Genomic DNA, 26,349 nt, shown 5'->3' on the forward strand with positions numbered 1-26,349 from the left:
ACGTACCCACAGCGCCCGCCGCCTCCCGCGCTCGCCGCCGCTTCCTCCTCCGCCTCCCTCCTGCCCGGCCTTGGCGCCAAACGCCGCCGCCGCAGGCCCGGCGCCTCCCCCGCACAGGCCCGGCGCGGCGGCCCCGGCGCCCGCCCCCCGCCCCGCCTCCATGCGGGCAGCCCGGGCCGCGCTCACCTCCCGCCGCCGGCCCGGCCCGGCGCGCCGCCGCCTCCTCCTCCTCCTCCTGCCCTGCTCGCTGCCGTGGGCGGCTGCGACCGTCAGGGCTGGCGCTCCCGCCGCGGCGGCGGCGGCTGCTGCTGCGGGTGCTGCTGGTGCCGTCCCGCGCCGGCGCGCATCGCCCCCGCCCGCCCGGGCCCGTGGCCGGCGGCGGCTCCCGCCCTGCGTGCCGGCTGCTCGGCGCGCCCGCAGCCCGGCCCGCTCCTCCTCCGGCGGCGGCGGCCGCACAAGAGCCCTATTGTATTATTGACACTGCTGGGCTCCAGGCCCCGCCTCTTCCCCTTCCCTCCCTGCCCGCGCCGGGCCTTCCTGCCAGCTGCGCTGGCAGAGCCGCCCCCCGCCCGGAGAGCGAGCGGGAAGGAAGAAGGGCAATGTGTCTGGTGAAGGTGTGGAGCGCATGTCCTGTGAGGAGCCGCTGAGGGAGCTGGGGTTGTTCAGCCTGGAGAAGAGGAGGCTCAGGGGTGTCCTTATCAGTTTCTACAGCCACGAAAGGAAGCTATAGCCAGGTGGGGGTCGACCTCTTCTCCCAGGCAACCAGCGACAGGACAAGAGGTCATAGTCTAAAACTATGACGGGAGTTTTAGATCGGACATGAGGAAGAATTTTGCCACAGAAAAGGTGATTAGATATTGGAATGGGCTGCCCAGGGAGCTAGTGCAGTCACCGTCTCTGGAGATGTTTAAGAAAAGACTGGACGTGGCACTCAATGTCATGGTCTATTTGACATGGCAGTGTTTGGTCATGGGTTGGACTCAATGCTCCCAGGGGTTTTTCCAACCTAATTCATTCTGTGATTCTGTGAAGGGGCTGGAAGGGAAGGTCACAGTCTCAGCCCTTCCAGTGGGTGTCAGGGCTTGAGGGGAGAGAACCATACCTGAAACCAGGTGAGGGACAGGAACTGGCTCCCGCCACTCCCACGTGTTACTTTCCCTTTGCCAGTTCAGAAGATGAGCCAAGGGGCAAAGCCAAGGGTCTGCATCCCTGAAGCCACTGGCTACCAAGACTCAGCTTTGGACTGGGCAGCTGATGGCAGCAACAGAGTTGGCCAGGCACCTCACCACATCCCTTTTACCTTCCAGCAGCTTCTGAGTGCACCCATCTCAGCCCAGCCCAGCATTAAACTGAGAACTCAGTGGCACAATTTGTAAAATAAGGAGCATAAAGTTTACCTTAAGGCAGCTTTTCGCCAGCTATCAGTGTTAATCATTCAGCCTATGACATTGAAACAACATTGGATAGAAAGCACAGTAGGAAGCGTCAGAATAAAGGAAACAGTGGCAGAAATTCAGCAAACCTCCTCCATTGTTACGCCCCACACCCACACTCATTTCCCATACTGCTATTACAAAGTATCGCTTGCGTCAAACCCTCTGGAAACCCTTTTGCCTTCCTTACCAGAAGGACTGCTGCAAAGAGTCTTAGCTGGAGATCATCAATCGGCTGCTGCAGCCCCATTTCTCCACGCACACAGTAACTGAGGCATGGAAGGGCTATGGAAACTTGGCAGAGAAAGAAATGGAACCCGGGAACTCAGATCTGGGGTACAGGCCTTGTCTTTAGGCCATGTGCAGAGAAGAAACAGCAAGATTATAATAAGGAGTACAAAGGAAAAAAAGGAAGAGATAAGCAGCAAGCATGGAAAGGATAGTTTGGCATGCCTGAGCTGCATTTCTACAGTGTTTTCTGACAGCAAGCGAAAGGTGAAGAGAAACAGATTGTAAGAAAGGAGGCACTGTTTCAGCCAAATGTTCCATCTAGCTCAGCCTAGCCTCCCACCTGCTCTACCAAGTCACGGGCAACTTGCAATGACTTCCCCTTGGCCCATGTGGGCATCCACAGTAAGGTACTTCCCCTGAGTACTGTCCAAGTACTTAATCACATTTCCCAAGCAGTATGTGGAGCGTCTGTTTAGTAACCCTCAAGAAATCGCTTCTCCAAGTACTTGTCCAAGTCAGCTCTCACTGAATTCTTGTAGGCTTCTGACTGTAAATCACTGCTGGCAAGGATTTCCATGCATCTACTACCTGCTTCAAAATGAAAAAAAAAAAGTCTTTTTTCTTTGAAATAACTTGTTCATATTACTGAATGTAATATGAGGCATAGCTTTCTACAAATGCAGTTAGACCACAACTAAACAGCAATGCTGACACATATGACTTCCTTCACACACCAGCAATCACCTCATTTGCCTTCAGTTCATTTACCTGCCAAAAAAGCACTCTGAGCAGCTTCAGAAAACCACACAATATCGAGTAAAACACCAAGAATGCTGCCCCTACCACCACCACTTGTGGAATCCTTTATATGAAACCAGGTGGAACAGGCAGCAGGGCAAGCAATATTGAATTTAAGACAAGAGATTTGAAGACCCAAATGAAAGGAATTCATAGTGATAAAACCAAGTTCACGTTCTGAAGACCTGTTTTCTTGTCATAAAAGAAATAAAGTCTGATTGAGTTAAACTAAACAAAAACAATTTTCAAGTACTAATATCTTCATTAAGATTTCAAAGCAATTTATATTTTTTGTGTGTCCATGAAACCTGCTTAGTAGAGTATACTCACAACAGACACACACACACCCCCACATACAGGGCTTAAAGTGTCCATCATTCTGAAGGACAATCAAGAATGTATATTCCCATCAGTGAAGGAAACATCCTTACAAGAAGTTTCCTGCCAGATTACTTTATATATGAGTGACCTCATCAGGAGCAGATGCAGCCCAACCCAGGAAAGGTGTTTAGCAGCTATCTTCATTTCCCATGTCTGGAATCACACCACACCTCCCTACACTGGCTGTCGCATGTCAAGAGAAAATGGCATCCAAGCTTCTAATTCTATAGTAAATCCACAGCTGTGCGTGGTGAGCTCATAGCCAAAAGATAAGCAACATAGAAAAACTTGTATCAGAAAGTCTGTGGGGCTACAAATTTCAATAAATGCTTTACATTCATTGTGTATTTCTATAGGAACACCAAAGCAAGACGAATAAATAGGAAGCAGATTGTACACTTTTGTTCTTTTTGAAGACGTATGCAACACGGTTTCTACATTTGCTCACGGAAGGATGAACTACAGATGCTCTTATGCACCTAGAGAATACAAGGAATTTACAAAGCCAGATGTTAACATGTTGATAAAATGTAGCACGAACAGGAAGTCTTCCCAAAGGAAGAATGATCTGGAGACTAGAAGAGGTATGATCAGGGTAAAATAATGTATGCACATATACCATACCCAAGTTGAGCCGAGTCCTAACTCAGCTGTACAAAAGCTGCCTGTCGTATATTAGGATATTAAGAAAGTTACACTGAAGTAGCATTTAACATTTGAGAAGATGGTCACGCAGAGTTTGGCATGGATCTGAGCCACAAAAGAAGCACCTCTAACTGAAATACCTAGAAGTATTCCAGTAAATTTGAACAACAGCAACAAAAAGTATTTTTTAATACTGCATCTGCTATTGCTGATCAGATGCCAGAGAAGAAAAAGACAACAAGTATGTCACAGAGGAGTAGTTGGGGGAAATAAGCACTGGAAAGGCCTAGGAAGTTAATTCAAACCCCTTACCTCCAAGTCTTTGTGGTATTCCCAGCCTGCACATAGACGCCTCCATGGCCAGCTATTCTAGTTGACTCTGATAAAAGAAATACACAGATATCGAAGGCTGGTAATTCCTCTTTTCTTTGAAATGCATAGATGCTGCATTAAACTCCCATACCACTGAGCTGATACCATTGATGAAAACTTGATACAATGTCCTTGAAACCACAGCAAGCATTGGCAGTTACTGGCAAGAGACAGAAAAGCTTTACTTCTTTATTTTCCTTTCACAGTGAGCAAAATTATTGAACTGTTACCATAAAGCACAAACATGCACCTGCAAATGAGAGCATTAATTATGACTGCAGAGAAGCATTCATTCTTCTGTGTAAAAAAATGCAAAGCAGAATCTCAAATAAGGATGGCTAGCCATGTCTAAACCCTTGTGACTAAAAATGCTTCTGATACTCACTAGCAGAAATAGAAGCAAAGAACACTCAGAGCTTCAAAAGATAGTCTTTAAACACTGAATCCAATACTTTAGCACTTGTTGGGGCAGCTATCAAAAGATGCCCTCAGGTCATAGTACAGCCCTTCCATTTTATCTCCAGGACCCTATAAAAAAAGGCCCCTGAAGTGTTATTTTTTTTTGTGGAGGGACTTCAGAAATGGGGGGGAAGATCTTTCATAAAAAGATCAGCACATTCAGACAAAAAAAAAATAAGTACTTTCACAATCATGAACGATTTACTCTCTTAAGAGCAAAATGTCCCAGCTTCCCTTCCCAGGATCTGACAAGTTCAAAGTTTTGTTCTTAGGGAGATCTTTGATTTATCTTTCTCCTTCTAAGATAGTAGCACAGAATGGAGAGGGCTGCCAGTACCTTTCAAAACCAATTAGTATTATAGCTCTGTACCTTAAATGCATGGAAGTAAGTACCTAACAAAAAAAGAATCAAAAAACACATCTTATGCTTGTATTAGTGAGGAAATAAAATTGCCTAAAAGACCTGGAAAGTTAGCTTCCTCTCTGGTGATGTACATCAGTTTGGGGGAAATCTCACCACAGCAGACAGCATCCAGGTAAGTAGGGGAGAGTAGGGCTGCTGCTCCCTTCAGTGCTCAGAAATCACAGCTCTGTGGTCACCCCACCTTTCCATATCTCCCCAAAAGGTTTAATTATTTTTTATTTATTTTTGAGACACAAGTTTAATGGCTTAAACAGGAAAACAAAAAGGCAAGCCAAAATAAAGAAACAAACCCAAGCTTTCCAAGTTTTCTTCCCTATGACAAAAGGTTCCTAAAAATTAAAGTGTAGATTCTCATATGACTCTATGAACTGTGACTTCACTACCACAATGCTTGTGCTAAAATGAAGTTGGAAAAGCAGAGAAGCATTCATTCCTGTCATCTAGACACAGAGTCCTTTGAGCTCCCAGTGCTGCAGAGGTTTGCCTTAAATTTAGCCTCATCATTTGGGTAGACCTTATAATAGCATATTGCTTTCAGCTTTTGCAGTTCGGGAACATCAGACAAACACTCATTTAAACACTGTTCAAGAGCCTTTTAACATCACTGTAATTTCCAATCTATGAACTTTGCCTGTTGTTTGAAGGACAAACTTCCTACATCTTTTTTAGCAAAAGGATACAAGTAAAATCCACATGTATTCAAAAGATCTCCTATACCCTTGCAGCAATGGCAATTTTAAAGCCTTGAGCAATTGAAAAGAGGATGACTTGTACTTGACAGATGCTGGCCACATTGCTTAATATACATTCTGGGAAAATGCTCTGGCCATGAAATTGTTATAGCTGGGGATTATCTCTGAATGAATTAAAAAAAAAAAAAAAAAAAAAAAAGAATGAGCAGTTGCACATTTTTCTTTATGTACTCAGAAAACTTCAGAGTTTTTTTAAAAGCTTCTCTCACTTCCCCCTCCTTTTTTTTCTTTTTTACTCAGAAGCAGTGATGACTACGTGTGCCTCAGGAAGACTCTGACCACAAACATTACCAGCAACAGTCTTATGGCAACTGGGTACTGTGAAGAGATGAAAGCAGTAAAAAGAATTGTTCTGTCAAACTGGACACCAAGATATTAATATCTGGACTGTTAACGCTCCGTGAGGCCCAGGCATTCAATTAATCCTCCTGCACATCTTGTTTCTAGCAGGTTTGATGTTTGCAAGGTTTTGCCATATGTAGATGGTTGAGAGACAGAGCTCAGAATAGACAGCTTTAAGAAAAACCTCCATGGCAATACAGCAAATTATTACTTTTCAGAAATTGTTGTCTTCAGCAAAATACAATAGTTCATACTGTAAACTCTGCAATCAATGCCCAGGGAACAGGGTGGACTCCCAAAACTTAGCTGCCTTCCAACACATACTGCAGCAAAATGCAGCACTACAGCACACAGCTTCAGGAAGTGCTACAGCCAGTTGCACCATCCCACTCAAATCCACAGATGCTAGAGACAATACTTGCAATTGGCACTTATTCACAGCTTTTGAAACGGTTGGAGTAGAATTTACATGGTTTAGATCAGATTTAAACATGCCTTGGAAGAGCTGTTCCTGCAGACCTCCAAAGACCTGTATCACCCTTGTGGACTCAGGAGGCTTACTCATCAATTCAAAAAATAAATGGCACAAAGGTCCCAATGAGTGAACAAGGAACTTGATAGCAAAAGACCTAGAGTTTAGGAAATAATCAGGCAGGCAACTGGGCTACTCCTTGCTGTTGAAATATTTATTTCATTTTTATTTAATTATTATGTCCTGCATTAAATTTTTAGGAAAACAGCCTTTGAAATCAACATCTTTTAGAAGACACTATTGTCAATGCTGATTTAAATTTGTGGAGAACACTGAATTCCATATTAATAAAACCTAAATACTTAAAAAACAGCATCTAAATAAGAAAATATTCAGTTATATAGAGTGTTACTCATGCTTAAGTCAATAAAACTTTTTCCCCTTATTAGTCAGAATGACTTAAGCAAGTATTTTGTAATAAGAGGTTAAGGCTGCTTTATGGAATTGAAAAAATTCTGTCCAAGTTATATTAGTGCAGCCTGGTATGTGGATTAAAATCATGGAAAATAATGCATGTATATTAGATATGACAAAAGAAATTGGGTGATCTGATCTTCTAGCAACTGGGGCACAGATACTTCTTCATGTTTGTATTTGAAGATGTGATTGGTAAAATGGCAAAAATACTTAAGGGCAGCTTTGCTATGATTCAGACACATAAAAGAAAAGATTATTAGGCAACTTGGATCCAACTGGGGTAACAAGATGGTTTTCAAACAGTAAAATGGTACAATAACAGCGAAAGGTGAACCAAAAGCTTTGATACTTTAAAGCGTCACAATTTTACACTATATAGTCCAAAGACAATTATATTAATACAGTAATTTATATTCTTTCCAAACATTATGCTTAGTAACAGTTACCCTAGACCATCTCTGCTTGGAAGAGTCACATTTCTGATGAGTTTAAAGCCACATTTGGAAATGTATAAAATATTTACCTATTTTCAGGAGGATTTTACTGGTTTTCAGATATTAAGTGGACCTGCTTTCTAAATTATCTATCTTACTACTATAACTACCACAATCTCTGACTGAGGAAAAATCCCTGCTGTCAAAAAATCACCTTTTTCAGAGGATGAATGCCTAGAGAGTTAAAGCTTATTTTTGATTAGCTATGAGTATCTATTTCAAGATATATCCCTGGTTAATATCCCAGTTTTTATACTTAATATAATGCAATTATGTTTTTCAATATACCATAATTTTAAAAAGTCTTCAGAATCCAGAGTTAAAATATTTCAAATGTTTATTATGAATCACATTCACAGTGTAATACAAATTACATTAAAAGCTACACAAGAAATGTACAAAGAATACATTAAACACGTACCATTCAGTAATGCAAAGAATTCCTGACTCTTAAGCTAGAAGTGTTCTTAACACCTGTTAGCAAGAAATGGAAATCAAAAGATAGATAAATAATTGGATTGAGAAATTCCTTCATGATTTAGGGATTTTTTATTAAAAATTCTTGATGTCGGTAAACAGACCATCCATGTTAAAAAAAAAAGCAATACTGCTCTTTCCCAGAATGTAGAAAAGTTATTCCACTGTTTCCAGCCTAGATTAATTTTCAATTAATCCTCCTGTCCTCCAGAAAAAGGAGTCACAAAAGTCCATTTAGCACTTTGTTTCCAGGGCAGGTTGATGATACAAAAAATAAGCTATAAACATACAAATAATCATGTGTCAGCATGTAACTTTGGAAATATTATATGCAGAAGTTTAGAGACCAAGATAGTCTGGTATATGTACTGCTGATACAAAACACGCAATGCCAGCTCTGAAGTACATTATACAATTTCAATGTACTGTCCGTACCAAAATAATACATTTACTGCACATGTCTAGATTAACTCCTGTAAATGTTGACTGATGAGTTGTGCTAGTACTTTGGAGAGCAAGATAAAATTTTTTGCTCTTTTTACAGGCCTCACCTCACACTTACCAAAAAAAAAAAATAAAACCCAAATTCCTGGCTGCCTAAGTGCAAGTAAGTTGTAATTTCTGCTACCAGTTGAATTCTGGTGGTGGCTTGACTTAGTCAAATAAAAGCATTTCAAAGCAGTGGCAATTTTCTTACCTCTGGTACACACCAATGGTTTAGTTTATTCAGGACACATTCTTCCTTATTTAATCTATGCATAAGTATAACAAGAGGTCCTAAGGACATATTCTTGAGTTTAAACTAATGGCAAGCATTTGCCCAGTAGCAACAAAATGACAGTTCAGAACCTCTCTTGGGCATTACAGAATTATGAATTTCAGGAGAAGAGATTCCTTCATGTGCTAATTCAAAATAAATTAGAGATGTTTTTAGCCACCCACTTTGGAGCTCCAGAGCTATGAAACTGATGAGTAAAGACTCATCTTCAGTTAAAATTTGCAAGATCTTCCCTTTTGATGGATGACCATAGTGAGGAAATGGCTTTAGCACCTCAACACAGCCCCAATCCTTTCAATAAATTGTAAAGGCTATGCAAACTGGCAAGCCATGTTTTGATTATGAAATTTGGTTTTGTGTGTCTGCATGCTCAATTGGTTCAAGTATTACAGAGAGCTTGTAAACCTGGACTGAAGCTTTAAGTTCATGTAGAAAAATCAGTAAGGATGTACTATGCAAAAATAAATCAATCGTGTATTTAATACCCATATAGATTTGCATTCCAATATGCATTATTTAGCAATAAGCATTATTACTGAGCACTATTCAAATGCATCTCATAAAATGCTAGTAGTACTTCTTCAGTCTGTCTTTAGAATTAATACAAAATAAATCCTATGGCAGTGTGTAGCACTTTACAGCACTTTCTATATTACTTCTGCAAGTAAGGGGGTCTATCAAGGAAGAAGGGGTTTTTAATGCCATCAGAGTCCTTCTCTGACTACTGGCTATGTCCCTTCTAGCAAACAACAATATGCCAAAGGTTTATTGCTCAAGTGCAAAGAAACCTCAAATATATCCCATGTGTGAGCTGGCAATGCCAGAGGCAGCTGTATTGCCAAAGAACCTGAGCAGACCTTAGAGTAGCTTCAGCAGAGCACTCATGCTCAGGATTCACCCTAAAGCAGAAAAGCCTGGCAAGTGCTCACTTACCAGAATGCTGTTGTGACAACTCTCACCACAAACGCTGCTGCAAACAACTTTATTCAAAAAGCATGCTGAAGCAGAGTTAACCAAAGTCACAAACTGCTTTTGAAAGCATGCTACAAGGACAATTAATTTCAGACTAAGCTTTCAGAAAAAGTAAATGACTACAGCTTCCTTCCTGGACCCCCAGTAAAGACAAATTTGCATGTGGGAAAATTTTGAAGGGTAAATTTCACATAAATACACTTTCTAAGCAATGTGTCTGAATGAAAGATTACAATTACTACTGCATCAGACTTGGATCAGCATTGCACTTTTAAAATATGTATAATCATCAGATGTTGTCAAGAAACATTTAAGTGTCGATAGATGTTTAGAAATCACTGTAAAAAAAGTTAGTAGAAAAGCTCAATAGTTTTTGAAGTTAAACTTAATTTTCAAACACAATGCACATGGCTAGCTATGCAGCTTGCTCCAGTTCAGATAATATTGTATTAAAAACCACCAGTGGCTGTATAAAAAGGATACGTGAGAAATACAAAACTAAATGACAAAACTACTGCGATAGTCAAGCCAAGTGATGTCCAAGTGCTAAGACAAACCATACGTGAGCACCTTCATGCTAAACTTCACATTCCCATCTGCATGTCAGCAAAATTGTAGAAATTGTCTACATCTTGAGATGCTGATGCTTTGCTTTCCGATACAAAAACCTGTTTTGTTAAACAAGAACATAGTTATGCATCAGTAAAAGCAGTTGTGCTCATTTGGAACCAGTAATGCTTATTTTTAGTTTTGCATTTCATGAGAGACACAACTCTGTTGGTTCCCACTGTGTGACAGAACAAATCCTAGTATTCTCTCAGCCCTGATGCATCCACCATTTGTTATTGTCACCCTTTCCTAGCACACATGCTGGCTGCATTAACCCTTGCCTTCAGGATCAGGAGCTTGGGGTTTCATTATTCAGGGGTCACAGCTTCAGTTAGTGTCTATATAGATGTATTTTGATTGGTAAAGTCAACTCTCTCCAGGAGAGCGGGGGAAAAATAAATACACAAAATCCTTAGACTACTACTTTCCTTTAACAGAAAGGGAGAGCTTGTAAGAAAGACTTCCTTGTGCTATATTACCCTCAAAAAATCTTCATTGCTTCTCTAGCAGATGACTATTTTTTAAGAAGTAACTTCAATTACTTTTTCATTTTTCAAAATTGATCATTGTATGTGAAAGTCCAAGCTCCAGCTACAAAATGACTGTTTCCCAGAAACTGGGCAGCCTAATTCCAAGTAAATCTTTTGAAAGGAACTGAAAGACAGCAAGGAGCTGCATGGATGCTAGAAGCCTTAAAGATATTCAAGTCTTCTTTGAACAACTGCCTGAAAGCAAAGGGTTTGTCACGCTCCTGTTATCAGCAGTGCTCTAAATGTTTCCATAAACTTTCTCAAAACCATTACCATTTAGAGAAATGGAACAGCAAGGAAAGAGGAGGTGTGGTGTAAGGAAGCTAAAGTGAAAGAAGCTGACAGAAGAAAAAAGAACACTGTCTTTGAAGGATGGCATTCTGTGGTATCCTACACAGCAAAAGTAAACATGGAAAAAAGTTGAAATCCCATCATATTATCTTCGTCATGGTTTAATAGACAGGCCACCTTAAAGTTAAGTGACTAAATCCAAGACTTAAGTGGAACTTTTTTGTACTACTATTATAGAACTTGATTTTGTATCATGTGAAATAACAGTTTTAAGTGGAAATCTTGTATTTTTTAGTGGATATGGGGATTCAGAACTCTCTTTCCTAGGACAATTTTCTTCTCAGCAAAAAGTAAACTCATGTTTTGAGTACAAAAAACCAAAAAAACAACAAAAGGATATTCCAATTTTACTACCCATGAACCAAAAAAGATTGTGTAGTATGTCAACACTATATCTTGACCTTGAAATAGCTTCTATTTTCTATGAATAAAGCAATACACCAGCTTACCTTGGTGCCATTAAAAACTTCATTTACAGTGCTTCGACATTGTTCCACAGCACCATCTCCATTGAATTCCAAAGCAACCACTGGACCTAGAAAATAGGTTCATCTAAAATCAATAATAATTTTAAGCTTGGCATAGAAACAGAAGATTTCTCAACCCATAGGGAATTGTGAAGCTTGCAAGAGGCTTTTGCTTGAGCAGCCCCATATCAGCAGATAAGGAATTAAAAAGACTTAAACATGTTACAAAATTCCATGCTCTTTTTTTTTTTTTTTCCCAGCAATTTGGGCAGGATTCCAGTTTTTCTTCTTGAAAGGCAGCAATAGCATAAAAATGCTAAGGAGTGCAAGGCATCATGTCATGGAAGTGAGTCAGACTATGCTGCTCAAATAGTGAGCCATTTCACAGACATCTGGAGTGGGACTGAGTCATTCAAGCATTTTTGCTTCAGTCTCAAGATAGTGAATTGCCTGATTTTTAGACGTGTTCTCACCCACTGTTTGCAGATCTGCTTTCTCTGGTTTCATTCTGAACATGGTATTTCTTCCCACATGACTGCAATACAGCCCATAAGCTGGACTACCATCTTACAAGGGCAATGACTTTTGTCCTGTTCCTGCAATGAGCATCACAGACCTCTCATATCACCATGAAAAAACCTGCATGTTGCTACCAAGTTTGGGAATATGCAGTGAGCTTTAGCACGTAACAGATAACAAGATATCAATCACTTTTGATATCAAGCACTTTTGAAGGAAGAGACTGCAGTCATATCAATAGAAAGGCTTTTGAAGTACTCAGACAGTACACCAGTTGTAAGCAAGAGTTTTAAACACTTATCTGCTTTATGTACACCTACACTGATTTGCTTAAATAATTTATACAGAAACATTGAACAGCTCAGTGGTTGAGCAGCACTTGTGACAAGTCAGAAACAGTCTAACAGCATGAGCCTTTTTGACCACTCCAGGCAGATCTGCATGTGCCACTGCTCCTGAACTATGCAGTTGGACCACTAGAGGGGGAGCAGAAACACAAAATACATGTGAAATAACTAATTTCTGATGCCTTCAGGAGTTTTGGCTAGTTTAGGGCCTCACTGAGGCTTCCAAAACTCATCTCAACAGGTTTTACAGTATGCCCGTGAAGTAAAAATTTGTCCTTCATTCCTCTTTCTTCTCCAGAACTCGCTAGTGACAGATTTCTATATCAAGAGGAGAAAGAAAACACAAACTCACCTTTTTCCAACAGTGGAATGAATTCTAATGCACTCTGCTGGAAAACTCTGTGAGCATCCTCTGCCTTCATTAAAACCTCTTTAGTCTGTACCAGCTGAAAACCTTTGCTAGTCATCTGTTAACAGAGGAAGAATTCATGTCAAAAATGCTTCTAAGGCAGAGTTCAACTTGAGTATCCAGATTACACCGTAATAGACTTGTTTTTCCCATACACATTAGGTCTCAGAGCAAAGGGACCTTTTTTGCTCTTTTCAGAGATCATTTGCTTTTTCTACACTTCTGTTTGTTTTCATTCCATTCATCCAGATTTTCCCCTCTGCCCTAGTGCACCTAGAGGAATAAACGTGAATGTTTTTGTTTTATATGTTAGGGCCCAGGGTTATGTGTTTTTCCCCACAATTCCTCACAAGCAGAAACTGATGGGATTTAAAGGCATTCAGCATCTGGAAACAAGCAGTCAGTTCTCTTTAGTCTGCAATAGTTCAGTCAAGCATTAGCTCAAACTCTCATCTACCTACTGCTAAGTTTTCAGTTTTGGAACAAGAGTTTGAAAACACATATACATACAAACATTTGAAAACACATATACACATCCTACCCCCTCATTTTTACTCCAAATCGAATATGAAACTAAAAGCTCGTGGGAAAGGAGCAAATACATTTTTACTTCCAAAACATCCATTAATCTACAGAGCAGTTAAATTTCCACAGAAACTCACTAACTAGTCCTTTAGTATCTTCTTAACTCTAACTTCTAAATAACTACTAACAGAGGAGAACACATCTATTACCCTCCTCCTGTAGCTATTCCTTCATCAGAAAAGAAACCACCTGTATCATTATCTCCCTTCACTCAAGTAACTCAGTAGCTCAGACCCACAAAAGTCCAGCTGGGCAGTGGGGAGGCAAGGAGACACCCTACAGCTTTCTTCCCTTGCAGTTAAAAACCCAAGGCAAAGAGCTCCACCAGATGTTTAGTTGATCATACAACACTGTGACCAGCAGCTTTTGCAGATACCACTCTCAGATACTGTAGCCCATGGTTACTGGCTCTGCTCTGTGACATCCTTGGCACTTGAGGATGGTGAAAGCAGCCAGCCACTCCCAGGTTTTAGCCCCAAGAAGATACAAACTCAGCCAAGCTTGGAAGCTGCTGTCTCACAGGAAAAAAAAATAAAAAAAGAAAGACCAATTAAAAAAAGCTATTTAAGTCATTGAAGACAGCTGACCAGCCATGACAAACACTCACTGCCCCTTTCAGAAAAAAAGTTCCAGCACTGGATGACACGGGGGATACTTTTTAACACTTTTTTTTTTTTTTTTTAAGACTCTCTATTAGTACTGGAAAAACTTTCAGGACAGACTTTTGTTAGCTGAGACTTTCAGGACAATAAGCTAACAAGTTAATCAGTTACATCCCTCTCACAAGCACTGTCAATCACTTACTCTATATTTGACCAAGTTCATCAAATCAATTACACATTTTCTTCAGAGCATCGCTTTGCTGTGCCATGATGGAAAAGTACACCAAAACTGTTAGAGAATAGATGTGCCACTCACAGGATGCCAACTGTAAAGCAACTGACTGATCAAATGAGATTCAGTCTTCTACCTTGCTTTGAAATTTTAAACAATGCAGTTGATCAGTACGGTCAGTAGACAAACAGAGCCTCTATAGTCCCCCTTCAGGGAGAATCAGAGGCTGTCCACAGGAATGTTGAATTAGGAATTGAAAAGCCTGAATGAAGACAAAGGTTGCTTACCTCATCAATTAACTTCCTGGCATTTGCAGTTGTGTAGTCACCAGCAAAAAACACGGCCAAACACGATTCATCGCTGTTTTTCTGTCTCCGCCCTCGAGTTATGGGTATTATGCTCTTTGTAGCATCAGTAGAAACCCTGACAGCTTTCAGCTCCTCAGAGCTGGGCAGGGGAACATAATCTTGGACTGCAGCAGTTTCAGGCAAAAGGCCCCAGTTATTTTCTCCAGACACAGGGGTAAAGTCATGGATGTTGCTCCACGTGTTATTGAAGATACTCAGACCAGCATCTTTGAATTGTAAAGCAAGCTCGGGATAATAGTACTGAAAACATCCAAATTTCATACCTGTGGAGGACTCGATAATGGGCTGGGTGGCACAGCACAAGAACACCTCCAGCTTTTTGCAGTCCCGCGTGCGGAACTGTTGGCAGGCAACCACACACTTACAATCTTTGCAGTCACGGAAAAACACGCTGCCTTTTATTGGTCCTAAAAAGATTTGGCAATTCACACAGTCATCAATCGTGATTGTAGCAGAATGGTCAAATATGTAGATTTGACAGTTCTCGCAGTCCTGGATGACAAATTGTTGCCCTGCTACTTTTCCAGGCAGTCGACCCACAGTTTCATTCTTAAGTCCGGAAAAAGTGTAGTCTTTGGGGTCAATCTGAAGGAGGAATAAAATTTTAAAAAAAAGGTTAAAGTCTTCAAATGCAGAGAATATTAAAATGCTAAATGCCCATTGACTTGCTCTGATTGAAGTACCACCGAATAGTACAGGATATACAGCCACAAGGGTCTTCAATGAGTGATGAAAGATCAGAAGCAACTCTTTCAGCTAAACTACTGGAATACACAGTATTGAGATACAATTAAGAACTGAAACTACCCTCTGAGAATCTCCAGGGGAATTTAAAAAAGTTACACAATTTGTCCTTTAATGCAGAAAGGGTCAAGGGGAGCTAGTTTTAACTGTAGACTCTGAACTGTTTCAACAAGGATGATGGTTCTGGGTAGGGTAGTAACTGTAATAAATAAATTGTCCAACATGCTTACAGATTCATAAAGCTGGAGATACGAAGTATTTTATTTTTTGAGTCATTTTCCTGGTCATATTTTACCTCAACACATTACAAGGAAATCTTGTTGCTGTCAAACAGTATCTTCTCTATTATGTTTGCAAACCACAGAGAGCTCATTAATGTGTGCCACAGCATTATCTCGAGCTAACAATGACAAGACTTTTGTGCTAACAAAACATACATAAAACATTGTTTTAGCTATGTCCAGGAAGCAAAAACTGGCAGTGGTGGTACAGGGGGCATGTTTACAGATCTCCTCCACACTCCAGCATCCTTCTGGCTGGGGCAGAACACTTGAGGGAGGCTGTGGCTTTGCCTGGGACTCTCCTTTGGGGAGCAGCAACTCACAAGCCACACAGCACCTAGGATGGATGCAATACAAGTGGAAAGCATGAATAATACAGCCCATGCTGTCCTAAAATCAAAGGAAGCTGAGCTGGCTTATTTCTTGATACAAGTCTCAAGCCAATTTCCTGGAGCAAATTCTACTCTGCCCTCTTGTGAAAGCTCATTAAAATAGCACTTAGAAGTGTATAAGTGAATGACTAACACAAGATCTCTTCACCAACCTGCTTTCTGATTATCAGCCTTGAGGCTCCTAAAATTTGCTGTACCATAATCAGTTATCACACATTACCACAGTTTCGGTGTAGTCCAATCGCTAAAAATACTTCTTCCTAGCGTGTCAAACACTGAAACAATTTTTAAAGACTAGCAAAAGGCATAAACCAGAACAGGCTAGCACCAGACATTCATTAAGCCAGCCTTGGTAGCTTTTGACTGGAACAGTCAAAGGAAGCTAAAAATCTCTACCAGCTGATAAAATGTATTTTGCTCTATGCAACCTTCAGAGAGGAAAGGAGTTTTGCAGCTGATGAATCTTCCAAATAAAATGCAGGTTGAGACAATGAAGATGGCTTCCTAGAATTCTCTCCTCAATCATATTTAATACCACTAGTATACACCTAGGAAAGCTAGCTGGAAGTGCTACAAATAAAATTGGGAGACTCAAAAGATAAGGGACATCTCATGGAGACTCAGCCACACAGCATGCTTTGGATTCAAACTCTCAAAGGTCTTTAGTCTCAAGTAATGTTACATATTTGAATATACAAGTTACTTACCTTCATTTTCCCTCTTACTTGAGAACACAAATATTAAAATTGCTTTTGGACATATTCTTCCCAGGCATCCCCTAGAAAATGTATATATGTTTGTGTATATCTTTATGTTGTTTTGATTTTTGGTTCTTTTTTATGACCATAGGAAATGGACTTACTGTTTTTAAAAGAGGCACAGAAGAACACTTACTTCTTTTAGGAATGAGAAGTTCAGTGTTTCCAGAACTTACAGCTTTTTTGAAACTTGGAACCTAAGCACATCTTTCAGAATTGCTCTGCTCTACAAAGCCTGTGAAGCAGCACTAGCTCGTCCTACCCAGTGGCCTTTGCAAGGACGTGTGAAACTTGACAATTTTATTTAGGCCTATGTGAAAAAACACTGGTTAGTCAGAAAACTCACAGCTTATAGACAATTTCAAATTAGAGTTTCGAGTAAGAACGGTAGTCAAGTTACAGATAAAAGTTCAGCTTATTATCAGATTCAGGAGCTCCTCTTTATTTGCCCATTTTCCAGAACTAAGAGTTCCACCCTGACACAGCTTTTACTTTTCAGTTTGTTCACCATGCCAAGGAATTTGCACATTTCCTTTGATCTTGTTTTGCAGTTATCCTTTTAAAGACTAAGAGTATTATTGATTAACACTGCAGTGCAGACTGGAGGGACTGCATGGAATAGATTTGATACTCTCTCCCCCCACTGGGGTTATTGCCCCTGAGAGGACCTGGATATAAGACTATAGCAGATATAAATATTCACTTCTCCTGGATAAAAGAAACATGCCAGAGAAACAGGCCTGAAGGGCAACCATTAACCTGACATTGCCAAGTTGACCACTAAACCATGTCCCCAGCTGCCACATCTACACATCTTTTAAATACCTCCAGGGATGATGACTCAAACACTTCCCTGGGACGCCTGTTCCAACTCTTCCCATGAAGAAATTTTTCCTAATGTCTAATCTAAGCCTCTACTGCAGCAACTTGGGGCCTTTTCATCTTATCCTATCACTCAGAACTTGGGAGAAGAAACCAACCCTGACCTCCTACAGCCTGCTTTCAGGTGGTTTTAGAGAGCAACAAGGTCTTCCTTGAGCCTCCTTTTCTTCCAACAGCCACAGCTCCCTCAGGTGCTTCTCATCAGACTTGTGCTCCAGACCCTTCACCAGCTCCATTGTCCCTCTCTGGACATGCTCCAGCACCTCAGTGTCTTTCTTGAAGTGAGGAATCCAGAAATGAACACAGGATTTGAGGTACAACCTCAACAGTGCCCAGTACAGTTTATGGCCCTAGTCCTGCTGGCCACACTCCTTTTGATACAAGCCAGGAAGCCATCAGCCTTCTTGGTGCACATTCACCATCTCTGAAGTCTTCAAGTATCATGAACAGGTTAATATTAAATCACTGCAGCCACTTTCTTTCCCCTGACACTGAACACCAACTGCTCCTTAAGCTCTGTCTTGGCAACATAGCAAAAAAAAAAAAAAAAAAAAAAAAAAAGAAAGTAAAATCTTCAGTCTCATACAACCATAACCAGGCTATATACATTTCTCTGCCCGTTCATTTGGTGCTCCACTGGCTATAAAATCTTAAGCACATATCAGACTATTTGATAACTCATCTACTTGTCCTTTATATTTGGATAAAGTCTCAAAAAACTTTGCCCAAATCCACCCATCTCACCCAGACAGATGCTTTACTCTCCAGCCCTTAACAGGTTTTTTAAACATCTTTTTTCCCCAGGCTGATATAAATTCAAAATTACTATACAACTATACATAGCAGCAACTTTTAATATTTTCAGTTGAATTTAAAGAGTTCTTAGAGTAGGTAAGAGTTGCACATTAATAGATATTGGCACAGCTCAGGAGTTGAAGCCTTCTAAATGAAGTGGCTATGCACAGGTTCAGGACTTACTCCATAGAATGACCTAAAATAACCAGATGTGATGATGAAAAAGCCAGCCCTTTGTACAGGGCTAATATTTTTCCTCCTCAAAACAGGTACAGAAGCCTAATCTTTGTTTCTTAGCAATTACAATGGTAAGAAATCTGTTACAAAGGGCTAAAGGATAAATTGTAAGGAGCAAGGATTTTAAAGAACAAACAAAAGGAGAGATATGAAGGCAAATGAGTTTGTCACGGCTCCTTACAGTTCCAGGGCATCCTGTTACAAGTGCAAGGTGCATTAAGCAGCTTTCCTTCCTGCAGACACTTGTCTTGCAAGGTCAGAGGCCATGTGAAAGCTGCACATGACATAATCTCTTCAGCCACCACTATCAAGTTTACTAGCACCAAAAGTGGGCAGCTCCCATTTAGAAGAAGATTTGCAAGTATTAGACCTTTACAGCTGTTAGTGGTAACTGTACCTAGAATCATAAAGGATCCAAACATCCTGAAGTGTTTCTGGTATGAGCTCATGTCTTAGCAAGACTTTTCACAGGATCCTTCAGAGAAGCAGTTCCAGTCAACAGTGATACATCCCTCCAAATATGAGAAGGTGCTGCTGTTCTTAACAGGTTACAGTTCTCCTCTAGTTACCCTTGTCCAGGCTGCTGAGCAAACAGTTGGTAAAGTATTTCTAAACCACTTACACTAAGGTCTTCCCTTTTAAATATAATTCTCAAAAAATCATCCCCTATCTCTCTAAGTCACTACAGATGGCAGTTCAGAAAAGAACTTGCAGCTGATAATATACAGAAGTTGGCTGCTGACCCAGTGACATTAAAAGCTGCACCTATAGGGTAGGCACATCAACTTAAGAAGCTTTAAGCACTATTTTTGTCAGCAGGGGAATTAACATTAGGGAAATAAGAAAACAAAAGTGCATTCCCAGGCCTAGACACTTCTGCATATTCATACTTGCATGGGTTTGGTGCCCTCAAGTAATGAGTTGCAACATCCTCTGGAGATTGCTTGTTGAAGTTACTCACCCGCTGGCAGATTTCAAGATTCTTGCACAAGAAAAGGTGCAAAGTGTAGTGAAAATTCCTGTCTCTAGCAAACAGTTTTTCATTTTGGAGCACCTCCTGGACACCCTGACTTTAGAAGTGGCCAATACAACAGTCTGAATGCTCATTTCATTCTATTCTTGGGAATATTCATGCTTTTCCATAATGCCCATAACAGCATAAAACAGTCAACCACATTCAGCAAACCACTGCTAAACACTGCATACAGAAAAAGTGAAAGAAGAAAGGAAGCTACCACAGACCTGTATTTGACCTCACTGGAAATACTGCTGAATATGAACCTTCTGACTGTTTCTCAGTTGATCTGACCACATTTTGAGAAAAACAGCAATAGTTCTTCTGGTGCACCAGGAAGCATGAGGGAGATACAATGAATTATTTTGTCCTTAAATCCAATGTTTAGAGAAAAAAAAGTTATTTTATTAATATTCAAAAATAAAGTACAAAATGGCTACCTAAACAAGATCTAGACAATTCAAGATACCCAAGCTCAGACCATTCATGGATAATCCTCAAAAGTAAGGTAACTAACAAATGACTATATAGGATTTAGGCAAAAAAGTATAACATCTTGAAGTTTTTTAACTGTTTAAATACAGCTACACAGCACGATAATAATGATAGCTGCATGTTTCCTATCAACTAAATCAGTTAATCTGCAAGTCAGTTGACATAAAACAAAACTTTACTTGTTCCTCCTAAAAGTTAAAAAATCATCTGGGAAGGAAAGTTCCTCTAAGCTCTAAATGCCACTATGATCATAATTAATCTAATCCTACTTCTTTAAACATGAGACAACAGCAAAAAAAGATGATGCAGCTATTTGTGTTTCTTCTCCTGTGAAGATCATGAGTGTATCTGCCATCACAAGACACAAAAGCCCCAGTTCCTGTCAGTACATACCCACATTCAGTTACTGCTGTTAGTCATACAGTGGGAAACAAAAACCCAGGTGGAAAGCTAGCTGAAGGAGGCTGGGAAGGGCTGAGAACCACCAAGTTCCTCTCCTCTCTGACACTTGGTCAGAAAGAGACTCACATGACAGCCTAAAGACATCAAGAGACATAATAAGTACTCAGGATACAATGCAGGAGTAACAGACAATGGAATAAACTGTGCTCTACTTCCACTCATGGACTGAGAATCCCAGAGCAGCAAGAAACTGAATGCTCATCATTCTCCTTTCTGTCTTCAAGATAATCTGATCCTTTGGTTCTTCTACTGCACCATAAGTAATCTTCACCCAGTTCTCTGAACCCAAGGCTCAGAAACCATTACAGAGACTCCAGCAGATTTACAATGTAATCTAAATTTGATTAAATTTTGCATACCTTAAAACTTCTGTCCTTGCTTAATAAAGTCACACAGAAATCTGAAAAGGCTCCTCAAATTCATATACTTTCCTTAATTTCAATTCAACTATCAGCATCTATAATATTTTCTATTTAGAATTTTCTACCACATGGTCAGTTTTTGGGACTATTACACAAGAGTTACATGGTCACTGGGATATCATCATACTTTTTTTGTCTAGGGCTACACTAGCAGACAGTGTCAATACAGTCATCCTTTGCCAATAGAACATCATTAAAATAGGCTCAACTAGCAATGATGTCCTCCAGAAGCAGAAGAAATGGTTTTGCTGGAGGAATCCCTCAGGTTCAGTCACCCCTCTACACATCCCTAATGACAAAAATATGCACACAAGTGAAGTGTGCCTACATTTTTCTGCCATGTCAGGATGGCATTAGTTAACAGGAAGACAGCTGGAGTGTCTGAGCAGCGAGACATACTCACCTGTCAGAACATACAGAGCACAGTTTACAAAAACTACGGACAATTGCCAAACCTGCTTGTGAAATGGAACTATATAACCACAGCTGCGCCACTGAGTAGGAGAGCCTAAAATTAGAAACATATCCCCAACCCAAATGGTGGAAATAAACATCAAAAGACAATCTAACACATCTGCTGACAGAGTTGAGGTTTTCAGGGTTTAGAATACAATTCAATGCACTGGATGGATAAGAAACAGTCTTGATGCCACAAGTTTTCCAACTGACTTCAATTTAATTTTGTGTACAAACACAAACTTGTGAAATAAATAAGCATATGTGAAACATCACAAATGAGAAAGCAACAGACAACAGGACAAGGTATCACAGACAACATTTAAAGCTACTACATTAATACAAACTGGGATCAACAAGTTTAGCGCAGCAAGTGCTCAGTACTCCACCTAAGATAAAGTGACTCCAGGTGCTTTCCTAGATTAATGTATTAATCTTATACTCAAAAATGAAAAATAAGGCTGCAAAGAGCAAGAGAAATGAACTCAGACATTAAATAGCCATTCTTAGGCTGTACAGTACAAAATTAAGCAGCTAATTTGATGGTTTACACAGTTCACTAACACAGCCCAAACTCACTGATTTTACTGGTTTGTGAGAGTCTTTTATAGAAAAAGAGGAAGTTTTGCATGCAATACATGACCATGGTTTTTTTACTCCACACAGAGAGATTGTTGGTGATGTAACAGTTTCATATGTTAGCTTGAGCCTGCTTCCAGCAAGTCAACAACAATCATCTCCTTAGCAACAAGGGCAGCTATTCTCTGAATCAAGTCTTTCTATATCCTGACTTTCCTTCTTTTAGTTTTCAAAGTTAGCTGTATTTAAGTAAATGGGGTAAAAATTCTCATACCTGTTGAGCTTTAGCTGGTGAATTTGCTCTAAAATTTAAAAAATATTAGTCCAAAGGCTGATTTAGTAATTTCCTTTGAGGTCAAATTTTGTTTGGCACTAAAATATGGCTTCACTACAGCCCCTCCCGCTGTGAGAATAGTCGCCATACAAACGACAGGCTGTTATCCTCTCCTTCTCTGTCTGCTCCCTAAATATCTGCTACCCAGTCAAAGCAATAAGCCCAACACAGATTGCTCATCTTTATCCTCAAGGAACCAATTCCTCCAGGCCACGCGCACACTCTCTAGCTCATCTCCGTCTAAGCTTGTCTTAATCTACTTGGAAGACCTAAGGGACACCCTAAAGCACCTGGCCAAGTTTAAAAAACAAGCAAGCTAAACATTCAAATAAGTTCACACATTTTCTTTTCCATACTTGTAAAATATGGCCTAAAGGTTTGAGGATTTTATTTATTGAAATCGTATTAATTACGTTTTCCGCCTGCCCAGTTTCTGCTTCCCCCACCCGAAGGCAGCTGGAGCAGAGAGGAAGAGAGGCCTAGTAGGGCTACAATGTCATTACATATTTAGGAAGTGAAACTTGAAATGAGGCCAGGAAGAAATACATTTTATCCAGCATTTAAATGCTTTCCCGCTTGAGTCTTCATGACTGCTTCTGAGAGCTCTGGAAACAGCACGGGAAAGGATTTGACTTCATCTCTCTTTTGCGGGGCTAATGAGCTAGTTCTACTTCCTCAGGAAAAAAAAAAAAAAAACCAAACAAAAAAAACCAAAACCAAGCAACCCCAAAACCTTAAAAAACCCCAACCAACCAACCAAACCAACAGCGCAAACACCCAAGCAGGAAAAATTAATATAAAGAGTCAGGATACACAGCACGAGTTTTATGCCTCTGCTCCAATGCCAGGTGCGGGGACTCGCCCGGGCACAAGCAGCTCCCCAGCTATTAATCTATTAATCCCGGTTTCCTGGAGTGAAGCACGCACCCAGGGGACCCCGCGCTGTATCAGAAATCCCGACGGCACCAGACACCCGTGGGAACTGTCACAGCAAAGCCGCCTGCCCACAGGGCGCTGTCCCACCGGGAGGCAGCACCAGCCCCCTCCGGAGCAGCCCCGCACCGGGATCGATGCTCGCCCCGCCGACAGCCGCGGCATCCAGCCCGCCGCCCTGTCCGCTTGCACAATTTGAGACTATCTGGTAAAATCCTTAGGCTAAACACTTTTTAATTGTTCAAATAAACGCACTGAACTGCGCGGACCGAGCCGTAACAGCGGGAAGGCGTGCTCCCTGCCGGAGCAACACCCCAGACGGCAGGAGAGAGCGGGACGCTGCCCACTGAGAGAGCCGACAGTCCCAGCCCGAGTCCGAGTCCGAGTCCGAGTCCGAGTCCGAGTCCGAGTCCGAGTCCCAGCCCTAGCCCTAGCCCCAGCCCCAGCCCCATCCCGCAGCCGGCGGCAGCCGCCGGGGCGGTACCTTGGCTCGCAGGTCCCAGCTGTACTGCGGCGCCTTCTGCTCGCCGGTGCCCGCGTCCTGCCCGGCTCCCGCTTGCTGCTGCAGCGGCAGCTGGCCGCCCTGGGCCGGCTTCCTGCGGCGGGAGAAGAAACACCCCATGGCGCTGCTGCCGCCGCCCGGCGGGGAGAGGCTGGCGGCGGGGAAGGGCTCGCCAGCGCCGCGCCGCCCCGCCCCGCCGGCTTCCGGTTTGCTCCCGTCTCCCGTAGCGACCGCGACATTTCCCCCAGCCTTTCCCTTCCCCTTCCCCGCCCCGTCCTGCTCCAGCCATCGCCTCCGGCCGGCGGACGCGCCTGAACGGGGCGGTGCCTGACAGCGGGCGAGGCGCCGCCAGAGGCAGCGCACCCGCGGGGCTGGGGGCCGGGGGCGAGCGGGACAGTGCGGGACAGTGCGGGACAGTGCGGTTGGCCGATGATCGCCATCGCTCCCCCGCCCCGGGGAGGGTTCCCTCCCGGGTTCCCTCCCGCCCGTCCCGCGGGAGCGGCTCGCAAGAGGCGGCGGCTGCCCGCGACCCCAGAGCTCCACCGGGGTGAAACCTGTGTCCCGCCCGGAGCCGTGTGCGGGCTCAGCTGTGCAAGTCGGAGGCAAGCCTCCCGGTACGGGGTGTAAATACAAACCGACTAATCCTGCAGGCGTCATATTCCTATGGAAACACCGGCGCGGTCCCCTCGGGACGCGTGCCGCCGCCGTGCTCGCCGCCCTGGAAGGGCTGCCCCGGAAGACCCGGCTTCTTGCGACTGTTTCAGAGCAGCAGAAGCGGAAAGCGGCGGCATATGAACCCCCAGCGTTCTGCCGCTTTGTGCCTCCCTTCGCAAATAGTCGGGCTTCCTATGTTGGGTTGTTGCTGCGAGTTTGTTGTTCGGCTTGGTTTTCTTTGGCTGTTTTTTTCCCCCAGAGTAAAAACTCACACTTTTTTATCAGACTGTCTGACCAGTCAAAAACATTTTTCCCGAGATTTTACAGATTTTTTTTTTTTTCTGTGGTTGTGCTGAAATACTTCAACGTTGTCTCTGATGCTTTGTTCAGTTCCTTCAGAAAGTATCCACCTGCTCTGTTGTGGGGTCCCTCATGGGCCACTCTGCGGATATTTGCACCCAGTGTGGTCCTTTACATGGGCTACAGGGAAATCCTTGCTCCAGCACCTCCATCCCTCCTTTCTTTTTTGACCTTTTTGTTCACAGTGGAATTCCCTGCTTTTTTCTCCTCACTCCTCTCTCTCTCTCTCTCACTGGTACATAGTGGTTTTGCCCTTCCTTAAATATGTTTTCCCAGGGGTGCCACTGGTGTTACTGGAGGGGTTCAGCCATTCCCCATGGTGGGTCTGTCGGAGCTGTCTGGAAGTGGCTGTGTCCAACATGGGACAGCCCTGTTTCCTCACAGAGACCACCCGTGCTGCCAGCACCTGGCCACCTACACCCGGTCCGTATCCACCAACAAAACTTCTGAGACATTTTCTGTTAAACAAAGGATGACGTTCCTGCTGTAGGAACAGCAGAGACGAGAAGCCAGGAGATGTGGCAGAGCAGTGCTCTGCCAGCTGAGCAGGCTGAAAGGCTTGTCCAGGGACAGCAGAAAGGAGGAAGTGAAACCAATTGCTCATAAATGGTTGCTAAGGAGGAGGGGTGACTGCCACTCTTTTTGGCGTCATCTATACTGCAAAACCGTATGCTTGGGCAGTCGTGAAGCCTGCTGTGAGCTTTTGAAGCTACAGTTACGGTCAATAGCTACCTTCAACACCACCAAGCACAGTTTTACATCTCAGCTGAAAAGTGGATTTGCTCTATGCCATTTTCCTGGGTTTCTTGGGCACTGGTTTGCTGATCTTCATCTAATCCTCTGTGCACCAGCTCTTTCCTCCTAAATTTTGTCTCAAACCAGGACACCCAGTGTGTCCAGCTAGGACAGTTAGAGACTGTTTGTGAATGCAGGAGTCTGATACACCCTCACCTCTTCTAGCTCACTCTCTGGAAGTCTAACAGGCCTCCCAGACCTCTGTATTTCATACAAATTAGCAAAGTTCTGCAGCCTTTAGGCAACCAGGCTCCTCCTTCTGTGCATCCATTAAAAAAATAAATAGAAGGAATAAAAAGCAACATTTGATACCTTTTTGTTAAAACCTGAAATACAATTTAATTAAGCTAAAACTAACAAAACCTAAAACTATGTTACAAGAACATTGTTATCTCACATCAATTATCAGATTACTTATTGTAACAGAAAACTTTTTAGTCTGTGTGTGTAAAGATAATTCTTTCCCTGCTGAGGTGCACTGAGCTCTCTAATGGAAATATCTCACCACTGCTGTAGTAATGCTTCTAAAAGGTATTCAAATGCAAGAAAAATAAAGTTACTTTTACATTACTAATGAGAAGACGCAAGGCAAATGCAAGTTTGGGAGTTGAGATTTTCCCATGTTGCCATGACCAATATACTTGTCCTGTGAAATTATCAGTGCCATAAAAATACACAATTTTTTTTTATGACTGCAGCCGATCAGGAGAGGCTGTAGGTTTTATTT

At 42.1% G+C, this 26,349-nt stretch overlaps 2 protein-coding genes across 6 annotated transcripts in view; both read right to left on the minus strand.

Moving 5' to 3' along the window:
- JADE3 (jade family PHD finger 3) overlaps positions 1-3,750 on the minus strand; it is a 72,932-nt gene extending 69,182 nt beyond the window's left edge. For 3 of the 5 annotated variants that reach the window (XM_038141657.1, XM_038141154.1, XM_038140984.1), the window contains exon 1: positions 187-3,750. The gene's annotated coding sequence lies outside the window, so the exon portion shown is untranslated. Of the gene's footprint in view, positions 1-6; positions 62-186 lie in introns of those variants that run through there. The other 2 variants (XM_038141560.1, XM_038141331.1) reach the window with 2 other exon arrangements.
- Positions 3,751-7,599: 3,849 nt separating this feature from the next.
- RP2 (RP2 activator of ARL3 GTPase) lies at positions 7,600-24,030 on the minus strand. Its single transcript, XM_038141876.1, has 5 exons — positions 23,796-24,030; positions 14,446-15,111; positions 12,683-12,797; positions 11,447-11,532; positions 7,600-10,175 (listed from the first exon to the last, which is right to left on the minus strand). Exons 1-5 carry the CDS (start codon positions 23,931-23,933, stop codon positions 10,092-10,094), a joined length of 1,089 nt encoding a protein of 362 aa, XP_037997804.1. The 5' UTR covers positions 23,934-24,030; the 3' UTR covers positions 7,600-10,091.
- Between the last annotated feature and the right edge of the window lie 2,319 nt (positions 24,031-26,349).

Source organism: Motacilla alba, chromosome 1 (genome assembly GCF_015832195.1).
Source record: "Motacilla alba alba isolate MOTALB_02 chromosome 1, Motacilla_alba_V1.0_pri, whole genome shotgun sequence".
In the NCBI taxonomy this organism is placed as follows: domain Eukaryota; kingdom Metazoa; phylum Chordata; class Aves; order Passeriformes; family Motacillidae; genus Motacilla; species Motacilla alba.

Bases quoted from the DNA above. Each gene is read 5' to 3' on its own strand.
- RP2 (XM_038141876.1), bottom strand. From the start codon at position 23,933: ATGGGGTGTTTCTTCTCCCGCCGCAGGAAGCCGGCCCAGGGCGGCCAG. The intron at 12,798-14,445 runs GTAAGCAACCTT...CTCTGTTAACAG, and splicing joins CCAGGAAGTTAATTGATGAG to ATGACTAGCAAAGGTTTTCA. The intron at 11,533-12,682 runs GTGAGTTTGTGT...CCTATTTTCTAG, and splicing joins CATTCCACTGTTGGAAAAAG to GTCCAGTGGTTGCTTTGGAA.